Source organism: Alligator sinensis, unplaced genomic scaffold (assembly GCF_000455745.1).
Source record: "Alligator sinensis unplaced genomic scaffold, ASM45574v1 scaffold495_1, whole genome shotgun sequence".
In the NCBI taxonomy this organism is placed as follows: domain Eukaryota; kingdom Metazoa; phylum Chordata; order Crocodylia; family Alligatoridae; genus Alligator; species Alligator sinensis.
Window position 1 is genome coordinate 287,384 of NW_005842931.1, and position 15,363 is coordinate 302,746.

A 15,363-nucleotide genomic window follows, 5' to 3' on the forward strand; every position below is an offset into this window, starting at 1 on the left:
ATTCCTGTCCTCAGTGACTGTGGTACTTCATGCATTCTTATAGACTGAAGCCCAAGTGGTCAGTCATTCTGCTGCAGGAAGGCTGTCATGCATTAGCTCTTTCTGACTTGTATCTCTCTTCTTGAGAGTATTTTAAGGCAACATAATAGCTTATGCGTTAAACTTGCAGAAGTCATGGAACAAGCTGTGGTGTCTGCAATAAGACGTGGTAGTAACAGAGGACACTGGTAAAGGTCATTAGGCTCTTGCTTTCTCTATGAGGCATTATAAACTAGGGCAATGGTTCTCAGATCATTTTAGACGCAATCATTTCAGCCAACTTAGACTGAAAAAAGCCAGCTTGGTTTGCTCTCGTTGATTACAAAAACAAAAGACCAATTCTTCTGTTGCAAAGAACTTGGAACACAACAGGTCAGGATGTTTTTAAGCACTGTGGATTCCTATCTGAAATCTCTGAGCTTATCTTGTAAATCATGTTTGCATGCCTAACAGTGAAAACATTGTACGGCACCCCACAGCATCTTTGGAAGGATCTCAAGGCACCCCAAAGAGCTGCACCACTCCGGTTGAGTATCACTGTACTAAGGTTATGTGAGAACTATAGCATTCAAGTACCTGAGGTATATGCTTCTATTTAAAATATGAAAATAGATCTTATTTTTGAATCTGAGAGTGTATTCATCCAGATGTGCACATATCTGGACTAGTGGAATGCTACGCCAATAACAAATTACATGTGCAGTACCCAATTCTCAGATAAATATTTGAGTTATTACTGTGTTTTGGACAGTTTCTACAAATGTGTCAAAGGAATTTCTCTTCCAGGGACTGTAAATCCAGAGGAAATGTGGCATTTCATAAAGGAGTGAATGTTGTAAAGAAGCCCCAAAATGCCATTTCTGGTTTTTGAAGTCATGTTTAAACTGAGAATAACTTAGTTGCCTGCATCAAACAGTCTGAATGATAATACAGGCCTTACAATGAAATGCTGTCAGTCATTAGTGCAATACTAATCTTAAAAAAAAAAAAGTAGAACATGTTGGGAGGGAAAGAATCACTATTTCACATGAACATGTTGAAAAATGAAGAGGCATGAATTCCCCCCTTCATTTTCAGTTCTTTCAAAAACCAAATACATTTTGCTTGGCTGAAAGATGGAATGTTTAAAGCAAAGCAAAAATATTTCATAGTAGTTTTTTTTGTTTTGAGAAGGTGCTAGCTCAGGAAAAGTTCCAAGAGAAAATTTTCACCCTATTTTAGAAATTGGGTGCATTGTGACCAGGCACATGACAAACAAGGAACTATGGAACAGCTCATGCATTACTTTGGGTTTGAAAATCTCCCAGTTTTCACTTCTAATTAACACTGTATTTTGTCTCATTTAGAAGAATGGAATTATACAAAAACTCCAAAAGCAGGCTTCAGAACAGGGATGTGAAACACCCTTCAAGGACTGAAAGAGGGGAAATGTGAATCAAGCATTTAGTCCCAGTCACAGAAGCGCTGCTGAGTGGGAGTTTGGGAAACTTCATGAAAGCTACTGTTTCATATTAAGAGGTGAGAATTACTTTCACCATCATAAGGCATGGACTGAAAGAACTTCTGCACCTTTGATCTGCCAGCAACTAAAGGGTTATACCTGCATACCTTCTGCATTTAACAGAGCTTTTCATCTGAGGCTCTCTATGCATGTTACGATCTTTATATCGGAGAGACTATCCTATTCCATAGATGTTAGGGTCGGAAGGGACCTCAATAGATCATCGAGTCTGACCCCCTGCGTAGGCAGGAAAGACTGCTGGGTTCAGATGACCCCAGCTAGATGCCCATTCCAGACTTTGGCCACTCGAACTGTGAAGAAGTTCTTCCTAATGTCTAGTCTAAATCTGCTCTCTGCTAGCTTGTGGCCATTATTTCTTGTAACCCCCAGGGGCACCTTGGTGAGTAAAGCCTCACCAATTCCCTTCTGTGCCCCCATGATGAACTTATTCCCTTATGAAATAAGGTGCAGGGACAGCAGTTCTCACCAGAAAAGTGGCTCTTTCAAACAGAAGAACTTCATCTGCTTCAATAATCTGAGCAAAGTTCCTCAGGTTCATTTCCAGTTGCTGGACATTAGGAATCAGCTGATAAACTATACTGGACCAAGCCTGTTGAAAGAATGCAAAGAAATGCTGTGAGGACTGCATGAGTCCACTTCCTCCTCCTCTTGCTGTGCAGCATTCATGAAAAACTGTATTCAGGCTATAGTTGGTTAAAAACACAAACAAGAGTTATGCAAAGTTCTCTCACAGAGCTGTTCATACAACAGAACTATGTCTGAGGGACCTGCTAATATTCTCATCCCACACCTCTTCCTGAACAATATATTTGCCAAGGCCAGTTGTAAGAGGAATAAAAATAATACAGGAACTAGGATATCAAATCGCCAGTTGGTGACTAAGCCGAATTGCAATGGTGTGTTTAGTTCCCTTATGATACTAAAGGGAACTAAACACACCATTGCAACTGAATCGCAGGTATCTGTAACCACTTAGAATCAGGCCTTCAATTTGTACAACTTTTACCTCGCTGCCTCTTCCCAAATAATATATAGTTCTACCCAGATTACAGTTCTACCAGGTCAAGAACCCAGGAAAATCCAGAGCTCTAAATCCAGTATTTTTCCCTGAGCTCTGCAGAGCCCTTCTGTTAAGTTCATGGCAGAATTGGAGGTTTGAGCCCTGCCAAGGGCTGAAGATTCAAAATATTACCTTACTTTAGAGCTCTGAAAGGGCTAGACCTACCATGATGGAACTCTGTTTATGGATACTTCCATACAAAGTGCAGACCAATGGAGAAAACCAGGGGAAATCAATACGATTCAAACTTTGAAGCCCCTTATTCAAGAAGTAAGTTTAGCTAGGTAATGCTCAGCAAGTCTTCTTTTAGAAAGACAGTTAGCTGCCTGCAGTATGGCAGCAATTAACACATATGGAAGGATTATTTAAAAGTGTGTATCCTGGACCAACTCCATTCAGGCATGTCACACACTGCAGGCTGAGAAATTCTCTAGATTTACGGAGTGTAAGAGCTCAAGCTCTCCGAGCTCCTCTGAAGTCACTGTGACTGCCTAACAGGCTGACATCCAAAGGTTCTGCCACCCAGGCAGCTAGTCTCTCTGCTCATTAAGACCAGATTTGTTTTTCTGAACATAGCATATCATAACATCATTTGATCCCTACTTGGCTCAGGTAGTGCCATCATACCAATGTCGGAAGGGGAAGTAGCCCAGCATTTTAACTGGCATCAGGTCCCTGCCTTGAACTGCTTGCATGGAACCCACCCATCTCAGAAATTATTTCCAAGTTCCAGAACTAGAAGCATTTAGTCCAGTTACGTAACTTCACGGCAATCGCCCACAGAATTCACACAGAAAAAGTTTGCAGGAAGACATGCCCTAAAGAGGAAAAGAAGCCATACTAACCTTGTAAAGGGTTTCATCCCAGATAGATGTTCTAAAGCAAGCACACTCCAGGGGACGGGACAGACGCCTCAGGTCCTCCTCCCTCTCTTTAAAAATCTGGGAGAAGAGAAGTTTGATATTTCTAGGTAAGCAAATACACTACTGCTTCTGGTGAATATTCTTGCTGTAGTAATGTTATTATATTCATAGTACCAAATTTGCTCTTGAAAACACAGCACAAGTCTGTACAATACTTCCAGGGCTGAGAAAACTGAGGATACTGCTGGCCAGTATGGAAATACACTGAGAGAGCTATGAGAGGGACAGAGGACTAGAATAGCGGGGGCTATAGAGGAGAATAGTGGCTTGGGCCTGGAACAGCAGGTATTACAGATCATAAGTAAAACAGACTGACAAAAAAAACATACACACTCAGCTTCCCCAGGACCTTCCATGCTGCCTGTACTACCTCTGGCAACTCCAATGATCTGCTGTGTTATATTGCTGGGGTTCCAGAAACATTCAAGCTTCTGGATCTGAATGATTTGTGGGTTCAAAGATATGTCATAGTGAAGACAGTGGAAGGAACTTTTGTTTTTGAACCCCTTAAAAGAGGGGCAGGCAAAATGTGGTCCATGGGCCAGATGTGGCCCACCTGGCTGTTCTATCTGGCCTGCGGGGTCCTTAAAACATTTTAGAAAAATTATTATTAATCTGCTCGTCATGCGGCCCTCAATGGCTTGCCAAAACTTAGTAAGTAGCCCTCCACCCAAAATAATTGCCTGCCCCTGCCTTAAAAAGTGCTGCATTACTGAAGTTGGCATAAGAAAAGTACTGTTGTACCCACACTGGTCTAAGGAGTATGCCAGAAACATATTCCTCTACATATGGAACCTGAGGAAGAGCATTTTGTGCCCAAAAGCTGGTTTAATAGCTCTTGCAACCCTATAATTGGTCCAATTAAAGATACTGCGTGGCAATTCTTGCTTCTTACATGAGGTAAATACAACCCACTCCTGCAAAGCCCACTTCCATTCTGCTCATAACTGATGCTTTTATTCTGACCTCAGTTATTTTTAAACTTTCCAGGGCATCAAAATTTATAAACAAACAAGGGAAGTGTAAAGAAGGGGCAAACAGCTGTGTAAATCAGACAAATGGCCAAGTCCCATTGACTTCAACATTAAAGGCACCAGTTAAACTGATTTAAGCTTACCTGCTCCAAGCTATTTGTATCTTATTAAGATTCCTTTCCTTGTTACTAAGAGCCCCTTGCCTCTAACAGCTCTGAAATTGAGAGGACCTAGTCACTTTCATGTCAGTTAACAGCACAGCCCCAAGAGCAGCTGAGATGGGCTACACAGTGGTCTCCAACCTTTTTAAGTTGGAGATCACCTTTGGCATTTAAAGACAACCCAAGATCTACTGTGTGCTAGTGTCCCCCCCGCCCAATAAGTAAGTCTGTGGGGAGGGAAGGCGGGGACAGATCAAGGCAGAGGGAGAAAAAATTATTTGGGGGCACACCTCCTCAGTAGGCAAGTCCCACCCAGCCAGAGCCCTACTCAACTTACCCCTGCTTCTGCCACTGCAGCACTGTTCCTCACCGTGGGGGCCTCAATTTAGCCCCTGTCCCTTTCCTCCCCCACAGACTGACCTGCTGGGCTGGCGCTCGCATCTGCATGCACATGGGCACTCAGCCCCCCCGCACCCCAGGCTCGGATTGACTCCAAAAGGCTCCAGGATATACCAGTGGATCGAGATCCCCTGGTTGGTGACCACTGGGCTACATGGTGAGCTGTAGAGGGCTGCACATATAAAAACTTTCAGAAGATATCATTTTAACAAATAGATAAAAAAAATGATATACTAAAAATCAAATACTGTAACATTTTAATTTTATTTAAAAAAATTAATTTTTGTCCTGGTTTGTTTTTGAGTAGTGTATATAGAAGGTGATAGCATAATAGCTCAAAATAAAGTCTTAATCTTGTATAGTGTGTCTGTGGAGGGGTGGGTGTGCGCCTGCGTGCGGGGGGCTGCCTGCATGCTAGGTCCTGGGAGCCAGTTGGGGGTGAGGGGAGGAAGGGGCAGGGGTTTCTTGGAACAGAGCTCACCCCGCATTGCGATTCATCCCCCCTCATCCAACTTGCAGCTGCCCTCACAGTGCTCCATATGCGGCCAAGACCCTCTTGCTCTAGCCAGGGCAGCGTGTGCCACTCTCCTGCCTACACCCGCCCCAGGCCTAGCCCCAGCCAGCATGCAGCTTCCTAGCAGGGCTGCTCCTGCAGCCACCCTGGTACTCCTTGGCTCCTTCTCCCCTCAAGAGGCTCCTCCTCCTGCCTGCTGAGCCATGACAGGCAGCAGAGAGTGCAGAGAAGCTGAAGGGATGCACGCCATACCCAGCCAGGCAGGGGGAAGCTGCAGCTCGGCATCTCCTGCCCCAGTGTGCAGGGCTCCAATTCCAGCTTCTGGTCGCCTTCCAACCGCTGGCCACCTGCAGGCGGCTGTTCATTGCACTGGGCAGGCAGAGTAGGTGGAAGGCAGTTGGGAGCTGGAGCCCCATGCCCTGGGGCAGACACTGCCCAGCTGCAGCTCCCTCCCCCACCTGGCTGGGCACATGGTGCTCAACACACATCCCCATTTTCCTGTGCTACCTGCTGCTCAGAGCAGCGCAGAAGGGGCAGGAAGAGAAGCAGTACTCAGGACTGCCCTGGGTGGGGCAGGGACCCAGGTGAAGCCCTGCAGGTTGGACATGATCAACTGGCAGGATAGATCTGGTCCATGGGCCATATTTTGCCCACCCCTGGCTTTGTCCACATTAAATCCAGTGGACAAAATCCAGCCTGCTTGTTTCAGCTATATCTATATGACAGGTAGTCTCAGAAGTAGAAGCTAGAAATTAAAGGCAAGAAAGATGACAAGTGGGTGGAAGCCAGATCAGCTATCTGGTGGGGATAAACAACATTTCGATTCCTCTGAGGTTTATTCAATCCACAGAAACGTCCCCTTAAGGAGGGGGATTCTAAAGACATATTGGCCTGAAAATGAGCCCAACGTGAAAGCCACGCTGTATCACAGCACCTGGCTTCCAGGTTTCTGAAAGGCTTATACCATCTTCTGCCTTCAGTGGCAGGGAGCAAATATTACCCAGACACCTCCTGAATTGTTGCCTAACAACGCATCTAGACTGTATCTGTTGGATGCTAAAAATCTACCATGTGATTTGGGACTGCTTTCAAGTTGGGTCAGTAGTTTCAGTCCAATTACACAACACCTCTGACCCAAAATAGTCTAGCCGATACCTCAAAGCAGTTCTTATAGGAGATGCAGTACTTACAATTCATGTAACTGTGTGACTTCACACCTCTATGCTCTTATCTCAGGGAGTGGCTAGAATGCAATAACATCAAGATCCATGTGCAGAAGATTTAACAGCTACTGGATCATAACCTGAAATACCAGGCATCATGGCAAAGCATGAGTGTTTTTTGCTTAACTAGTTCCATGTCCAAGAAAATCCTGAATTCTGTCTAACCCAAGCAGGTTCGCTTGTTGTTTTACACATGGGGCCACCTTGCTTTATTCAGAGTCCTTTGCACAACTGCCCAAATATAGAGGAACAGAAGAGAGTTAGATTTGAACCAGCAACCTAGAAGTGAGGGTCTCTATCCCTCACAAAAAACCCAGCAACCCTCTATACCATCTAGCCCTCTAAAGTACTACAGCAATACTGAATCTTCTGGATTTCTTTCCCTGCAGCACTCCCAGGAGCTAGTAAAGATGCTACAATCAGGCAGGAGGTGGATTAAAAAGAAATTAATTTGATTCTACATTACACGAGCCAGCAGTATCTGAAATGGGCAAAGAGTAGTTCAGAGATAGTAAATTTGGAGGCTGCAAGCAATTCAGAACGTTCAGAGGCTTTCTTTAAACAGTTGAACAGAGTCTCTGGAGAAAGTGTTGGCGAGGATGCATTTAGAGCGAGAGATGGTAACAGCATTGTGTAAGATAACAACGCCAGTATGCTGTTCCTAAGAACTTGCTAATAAGGCAACAAGGAAGTTCCTCACCAGATCACGCTGATCCTCTTGTACCAGATCCATCTTGTGCACTAGGCAGAAGATCTTGGCATCGGGAGAGTTCTGGAGAATGGCCTCCAGGCATGACTGGTAGTAATGCATGTCCTTCTCCAACTCGCGGCTCTCCACATCGAAGACATAGATCAGGACTTCCACATTGCGGAAAATGTTATCCCGCTGGCTGGTGAAGTAGTTCTCCATAAAGGTGTCCTGTCTGAGACAGAAAGGCATAGTTTCCAGTTAGTTTACCTGTGGCTGAATTACCCAGAAAGTCTACAACATCTGAAGATTTAGCTATTGAGACTGGCGCTGACAGCTGCAAAGTCCTCCACTTATCTGCAGAGCAAGTACAGCACAAATAATATACTCTTCTCCCAACAAGACAGCCTAAATCCTGATCAACTAGCATGCAATTTATTATTTAGGAGACCAACTCCTTCCATCAGAAGTCTTTACCTGTATATATCCCTACCAAGATTGCCAGTAAATGGAACTGTTCAATGGAAAGCTGCCCACTAGGAGCCAGAGGTTTGTTACCACCCACCTGTTCATTTAACATTACTACTAGTTTGGTCCAGTTTGAACCAGTGACCTAGACAGAAGTTCTACACTCTATTTCTAATACTCATCTCGCCAGTCTAGAGTTTGCCCAGATACAGAGCTAAGATGCATCAACATAGCAGAAGGCATCAGTAGACAGTCTTATTGCACATCACACAGATTCTGGGTCATCAAGCTAGCTTCTTCCACCTGAGTCCATGTGTAAATTTAAGATGTGAGATCTACTACTTACCTGGTTGCATCATCTGTTTTGCAAGTCATCATAAACAGTTCATTTAATGTGTTCAATAAGAAGAAAGCATTCCAGCACCACTGCAGATAAAAGATGGACCTCCTGCTGATTAGTGACCAGGGCTACCCAACAGTTTTCATTCGGGAAAGAGCAAATACTTACCCACCACAGTCCCACAGGTTTAACACCAAGTTTCCTAGAAATCGAACATGGGAGTGCTCGACATCAACTGTAAAGAGATGAGAAGCTTATTAATGGTGGCACACACGAAATACACAACAGGTTGAAGTGTGGGGGGGCAGGACTGCTGGTTTGCCACCATCCCCATGATGAAGAAGTGACACAGGGCAACATGAAATCTTGTACTGCAAGGATGAATTCCATCTAACTGGCATTATTAGGTGTATTCAGCTGGGTGGTTACACCACAGGTGACCATAGCTCACTGAGTGAACTCAAGGCTGCCTGCCTTAAACAGGGATCCAGGTATTCCCCAATAAAAAAAATTGCAAAGTTCTCTGATAAAAAGCCCCAAATCCATGATTAAAATTAAAGGCTCCCCACAACCCCCCTAGCCCTTCTGGTACCCCTCTTCCCCCCACTACAGCCCCCCAGCCTTCCTGGTACCCCTTGCCCCCCACCCACAACCCCAGCAGGCCTGCTTGTGCCCCTTGCCCACCACCCACAGGCGCTGCCCCCCAGCCCTGCCAGAGGGGGCCCCCAGCTGCCTGGGCTATGGGGCCAGGGACCCAGGTCCACAGCTCCCTGTCCCCAACAGAAGACAGCTGCAGCAGAAGAAGCATGAAGCCAGCTCCCCCACTGTTGCCTGCTGCGAGATCAGGCAGGGCCATGTGCCCCCCAGATCTGTGCAGGGAGCAGGCTGCAGGCTTGAGCTCCCACCCTGCTTCCCTCATGCAGGGCCTCTGTAGCCCTGCAGGCATGACCCAGCATGGGTGGGAACAACAGGACCACATGGGGATCTCCTTGCCCCACCACCGCCCTGGAGACATGCCTCCTGTGCCTGTTGCCACTTTGAGGGGTGCAGCCCCGTGCCACTTCCCTCAGTGCAGCCCCATACACAAAAGGTGTGTCAGCGAGGCAGCACAGGGTGAGCAGCTGCTAGGAGATCCCTGCACAGCTCCTCTGTCCTCATCCACGCTGGGTTGCGGGGGGAAGGAGGCAAGGCGGTAGGAAACAGCAGCAAGCAGCTGCAGGATCATTGTTCCTTGCTGCCTTGCTTTTCTCCCCCACAACCCAGCTCAGCTGGAGACAGAGGAGCAGCCTGGGGATCTCCTAGCAGCTGCTCATCCAGCACTGCCCCAGCAACGCGCCTCCTGCACTTTGTAGGAGGGCTGTGCCCCTCAAAGCAGCAGTAGGAGCAGGAGGCACATTGCCAGGGCAGCAGGGGGGCAAGGAAATCCCCATGTGGCCCCACTGTTCCCAGCCATGCAGGATTGTGCCTGTGGGGCTGCAGAGGCCCCGTGGGAGGAAAATAGGTCAGGAGCTTGAGCCCACAGCCTGCTCCATGCAGAGATCTGGGGGAGCATGTCCCCCCTGCCCCAAGAGCGAAAGACAGAGTGCCTGGCCAGCTACACGTGGACTGCCCACAGTGCTATTGGCTCAACCAGGCTCAGCACCTTCATGCATGGCTTCCCTTAAGGGGCCATAGCGCCACTCACAGTCCACATGCAGCTGGCCGGGCACTCCATGTCTCTTGCCAACACCTCCCCGCTCCTGGCCAGAGTGCCCGGCCAGCTGTACATGGACCACGAGAAGCACTACGGGCCCCTAATGGAACCCGCACATGGTGGTGTCGAACCCAGTCAGGCTGATAGCATTGCTGGAGGTCCACGTGCTGCCGGCTGGGTACCCCATGTCATTCACTAACACCTCCCCTATCCCTCAGCTCCCAGCCAGCTGAGCCCCACTTATCTAACCTTACAGGCACCAGAAGGAAAGTGAGCCAGAGGTAAGCTTTGGGACTGAATAAAAGTTTCAGGCCCCGCTCTCCCCTCTGTCCCTCCAGGCAGGGCTGGAGGTTTCCCATCCATTTTGCGATCAGCTCTTGCAGGCTGGAACTCTGCCAGCCTGCAGAACTCTTTGCAGAAGCAGGAAATCCATGAGATTCTCTGCTAAAAAGGAAAATCCACATTCTCTCTGATAAAAATGGGAAATCTGTGGTTTTCTCCGTTTTTCTGTGGGAAACAGAAAACAGGGATCCCTGCTTATAAAATACCAGGATACTGCTCTCTGTGGAACATTCAATATTTAATACCTTAACCATTTTAAGGGAGTAATACCTTAACCTCCAAATCATGTTAAGCTTAAAACCAGTTTGGTCTGGATAAGCCCAAGCAGCTTTAAACAGATAGTGCTAGAAGGGAAATGTTAGAGAAGGGAGGGGGGATGGGGCATTTCACATTTTTTAAAAGATCCCACCATTCTGACACATGAGAAAACTCCACTATACATGTATGCATCTCTGTCACACAAGACTCTTACAGCTTTTCCCCAGTGAGGACAGTAGATGGAGGAAAGCCATACTAGGACTAAGAACTGCTTACAGATCTTTAAATGAATGACCCTACAAAAAGGGGAAGACAATATACTAACACAGGCTAATGAGTTGTGCTGCAGAAGTCAGAGGTCCTTATGTCGAGACCACTGATGCTATTTGCATAAGCAGCACAGCTACTGCTGCCATAGAGCAGCATCCTGCCATAGAGAAGTTGGACCCTTCCTCCTCAGCAAAAGCCACCACGATGAGCTTCTGAACAGCTCTCTGAGGACAGACAGGGTGAATCGAAAAAATCCACCTGCCTCAACATTCAAGTCATTTTCTGGTTTACACTTTGGAGGGAAGGATGAGATGAGTCCATTGACATAAGCCATCTTGTATGAACAGGTAGCGCTAGTCTCTTTGAATTTGCTGAAAGTAATTCCCAAGCCTTTTCTCCTTCATTTCATCTATTTTTGCTCAGATTTTAGCTGAGCCATCCTGGAAGAGCCTCCATTTTCAGGAGATGTCCTATTCTACTGCATCTACAGAAGAGAAAAAGCAGCACTCTCAAGAGGCAATGGCCTCACAGCCATTTACAGATGGTTTTAAATTCAGCTAGAATTCAAGAGCTGATGCTTTATGATTCAATTAGACAGAGATCTTACTTGTAGCACCGAGACGCCGCGTATCCCTGGCAATGTAGTTTGCGAAGATAATGGATCTCATGCTGGTCTTACCAGACCCGCTTTTTCCCATCAACAGCACCTGGGTATGGAAAAAAAGAGTTCTCCATGAATCTCTCATGACTGAGATACTAACACTGCAGAGACAAAAGGCCTCAACAGGCAATTTGATTTGGCTGCATTGGAAAAAGATGGTAAAACTCTTGAGCAGCTGGAAGCAGTGTGGTCTTAAATCCTTTACATACACAATGAATGAACCAATTAATATGATAAGCTATGAACCTCTATAGCTTATTGCCAATTTATATGCTGTCCATTCACCCAACATGCCTTGGAACAATTCCCTCCTCCTTGGGTTTTGCCTTTCTTCTCTCTCTCCACCCAGGTCTGTCTGTACAAGCTGTGCCCACTGCTCCTTGGATGAGGTGCCCAAAGCCAGGGATTAGTAACCTATGGCCTGTGGGCTGGATCCAGCCTGCAGAGCTGAGGGGTTCTGCAGCATTTCTAGGAGAGGAGGCTTCACCTGGGCAGCAAGAAGCGGCAGTGGTAGCACTGCTGTGGGGGGTGGGGAAAGTAACTGCAGCACCAGCTCTGGCAGCATAGGCTGGGTTGGAAGCGGCTAGTGCTTGGAGTTTAGCTCTGTTAAGGCAGCTCCCTGCACACACCCCTCCCCCAACTCCCACTGCAAAATGTTGCTTACCATTGCCTTAGATCTAAAAGAACAAAAAAAAGAGCCACTGAAAAGATCTCTCTCATTTCTCATTTTGCTTTCCCCGTGATAACCCCCAGCTTCCCCTATACAAGTAGCCATGGCCACACCAATCGGTACTCATTTCTCCTACACACATGGGGAGACGGCGCTCCACAAAGTTTACAGCTAGATTTCAAGTATCCAATGAAGATCTGGGTTTATTTTTTAAATAGCTTTTAGTCTTTCACTTCCCCAGACTGTTCACGCGCCCCCCAAAGGCACTAGCATTGAACGTGAAGCCTTGCTATTCTCAGTAAGTCTGAGCACCACAACTCAAGTGAGCCAACAACAACATAACACATTCCAGACGTTTAGGAAAACTGCTCGACTACACATGATCACGTGCCTATTCAGTGCCCTCTGCCACTGTGTCTCTTCTGATTATCTTGTCCTATTAGGCTCAAAAGATTCAGTTTGTTTCCCCAACTGAAATGCAACTGAAATCTTGCTCTTAGCTGCAAGTGTTTTAGAAAATGAGAAGTAGTACAGTGTGCGTTATCTACGTACCTACTGGGAAGTATAACTCATGTGCCTTAGCTGGTATTTTGCAAGTTAAGACAATTTCTTGCCTATCACTTCTGTTGTACCAAACTTGATTGCAGGCATATCCCTTAAATGCATAAATCAGTTAAGTGCACAACATCTGTAGCCTGCTGTATAACTTTGCCGTGCTCCTGTTAACTGTATATGAACTGCCTGCCTGCTTTGTAACAAGTTCTATTCCTTTAACTATTCCAGAAATAGTGCAGGGGAAGCAGCTGTCAAAGGGCTGCTATCAGAAGTCTTGAAAATGGTGGAGTTGGTCAGTTTGAGGGCTGCTAACCCCACAGCACTGACAGCAATGTGTACTTACCAAGAATTTGTTACAGCACTGTCAGTGCCTTGGTATTAGCAGAACCCCAAACGGGTTACTTGTCATCAATTTCAAGGCTTTTAATATCAGCCCAGAAACTGACTAGTAAAAGCTTTGAAAATGAGGGGAATAATGGTCAGTTTCAGGGCAGCTAATATCACAGCACTATGAACAATGCTTGAAAAATGCATAGCATTATTCATGTTGTGTACATAATGTGCATCCCTTACATTAAATTATATAAGTGCATACTCTTTGTCAGTCCTGAAGTGATGCACTTCTACAGAGTACACTAATTTGTAGGCTAGAGGGCCAATGCAGCTTGAGAACTCTAAACTACTATACAGATTCAGTTCTAGTTTCTTGTTTCCCAAGCCCCAGGAGAGCAAGAAGCAGCATGCTCAACTTATAACTGGAAGGTGGGGGAGGAACGTACAAGAGTCACTTGAATGGCTCTGCATATTGCCTAAACGATAGGCTTAAAGCAGCAGAGACTGGGTCACGCTGTCAAAAGAATTGCTGATTGAGTTCCAGTTGCAAGGCTAAGCCCTGCCTTTGACCCTACTCTGAAATCCTACTGTAAACAAAGGGGTTATAAGGGGGCAACTGGGCTGGATGTGGCCTGTAGACCACATGTTATTGGCAGCAGAGTGAACACCAGAAAGACAACCACTTGACTCTCAGATTCAAGAGTAAGCTTGTAGAGCTAGCAAACTGAAAACAAATGTGATCAACTGAGCCATTTAGAATCTCACTCTGCTAGTTTATAAAATAACTACTCAAGGAAGTGACTAAGTGAGGGTCAAGTTCTGTCTCAGTAGTTCTGAACCCAGTTATGGTACTGAATTGATTTATCTACTCTCAAAGCATAACAGAGTTCAAAAGAGCTAGGGATGACAGGTCTTAGTGGGCTTTGCAGCTTGGGAGCGCTCTTTTCCAGAGACAGACAGGATATGGAGTACCTCACAGCTTTCCTGAAGGAAACCTCTCAAGTCATAGTACAATCTCTCTTAGCTACATAAGGGACGACAAAAGATAGAAAAATATCTGCTTTCATTTGTCACAATGAAAGACTCCTTCTGGTGCAAAAGTGTTCCTGTGAGCCTTAGGCTGATAGTAGACACAGACCTATCTAGTCTTAAAAGAAGCCTAAAAGGTGTTAGATTTCACCATCACCCTACACTGACTTTTCAAATGGACCAGATATTGACATGCGGTAAAAGAAAGGACATCTGATCTAAATATCATGTACACAGCTACATTCTTCTAGTAGCTATTTTGAGCAATTCTTGCACGTTTGTCATTGATTGCCTATACCCCTAATCGCAAGTGGAGAAGCTATTTCCACCTTAGGATCCTGATGACTCCATAAACAAGTCAAGCTTCCTCACCCCATCACTTAAGGGAACCACAGCTCACCAATGCACATTCCTTCATTCGTAACTTATCAAGCATGTTTCAACAAGTACCCAAGGACTGGGTCTTGACACACCTACTCTCCTTAGGCAGGAAGAGGCACATAGGAGGTCAGAATTCAGTGTTATTTGCAGTGGCTGCCAGGCGTATTTTTGGAATAGTCACCATGTCAGGTTATGCCATGCCGGAGTTCAGTTGTTCTGGTTACAAAATTATTTGATATCAGCTTTAAATTTTGCTACAGGGGATAGTCAACTGATAACCAAAAAGATGACATTGAATTGGTGCAAGAATATACAGTATATTGACTTCTGCAAAAGACAGTGTCTGACAAACATCAGAATCAACTTCACCCACATTCGCCAATCTATAAAGCTAGAAGAGAGAGGGGTTAATTAAATTTTTACCTTTTTCTTCATGGCTGTGCTGGGCATCACCCACCTACAGAATAACAAGAGACACAAGCAGCCTTGTTATATTGCTCTGCTTTTCCTCCCACCTCCAAATCTCATCTTAGGTGCAAAGCAGGAAGAGATCCTTCAGCAAGCAGGAATTTCTGACCCAGCACCGACTACACAGTTGGCCAGGGAGGGCCGCCACAGTTGTGCCCTCCCTGAGCAACACTGGTGACACCAGGCTTTTCCCCAGGATCCTATTTAAAAGAAGCCCCCAACACACCAGTAATAAACACATCCCTTAATTAGACAATTACACTGAAGCCAGCAGCCTGAGGGAAAGCAACGCCCGGGTGCTCTCAGATGGTCCCCAGCAGCAACTAAACCTCCTCACGCGCCGGCTGAAGCCACTGGCCGCCCCGCCCCGCCGGCTGCCCGGCCTCGGCCAC

The 15,363-nt window shown here is 46.1% G+C and overlaps 2 protein-coding genes across 4 annotated transcripts in view; one reads left to right on the top strand and one right to left on the bottom strand.

Moving 5' to 3' along the window:
* The window catches only part of LOC102381190 (TNFAIP3-interacting protein 3-like), a 28,001-nt gene extending 20,492 nt beyond the window's left edge, over positions 1–7,509 (top strand). The window contains exons 8-9 of one of the 3 annotated variants that reach the window (XR_003091916.1): positions 1,386–1,557; positions 5,094–7,509. The gene's annotated coding sequence lies outside the window, so the exon portion shown is untranslated. Of the gene's footprint in view, positions 1–1,385; positions 1,768–5,093 lie in introns of those variants that run through there. The other 2 variants (XR_003091915.1, XR_003091917.1) reach the window with 2 other exon arrangements.
* Positions 1–15,316, bottom strand: part of LOC102380773 (ras-related GTP-binding protein A) — a 19,674-nt gene extending 4,358 nt beyond the window's left edge. The window contains exons 1-7 of the mRNA XM_006036213.3: positions 15,232–15,316; positions 14,927–14,960; positions 11,482–11,581; positions 8,480–8,546; positions 7,516–7,738; positions 3,467–3,562; positions 2,028–2,150 (exon numbers count right to left, since the gene is read on the bottom strand). Coding sequence (XP_006036275.1) covers positions 2,028–2,150; positions 3,467–3,562; positions 7,516–7,738; positions 8,480–8,546; positions 11,482–11,581; positions 14,927–14,953 — 636 coding nt within the window. The 5' untranslated portion in view covers positions 14,954–14,960; positions 15,232–15,316. The remainder of the gene's footprint in view (positions 1–2,027; positions 2,151–3,466; positions 3,563–7,515; positions 7,739–8,479; positions 8,547–11,481; positions 11,582–14,926; positions 14,961–15,231) is intronic.
* Positions 15,317–15,363: the final 47 nt, after the last annotated feature.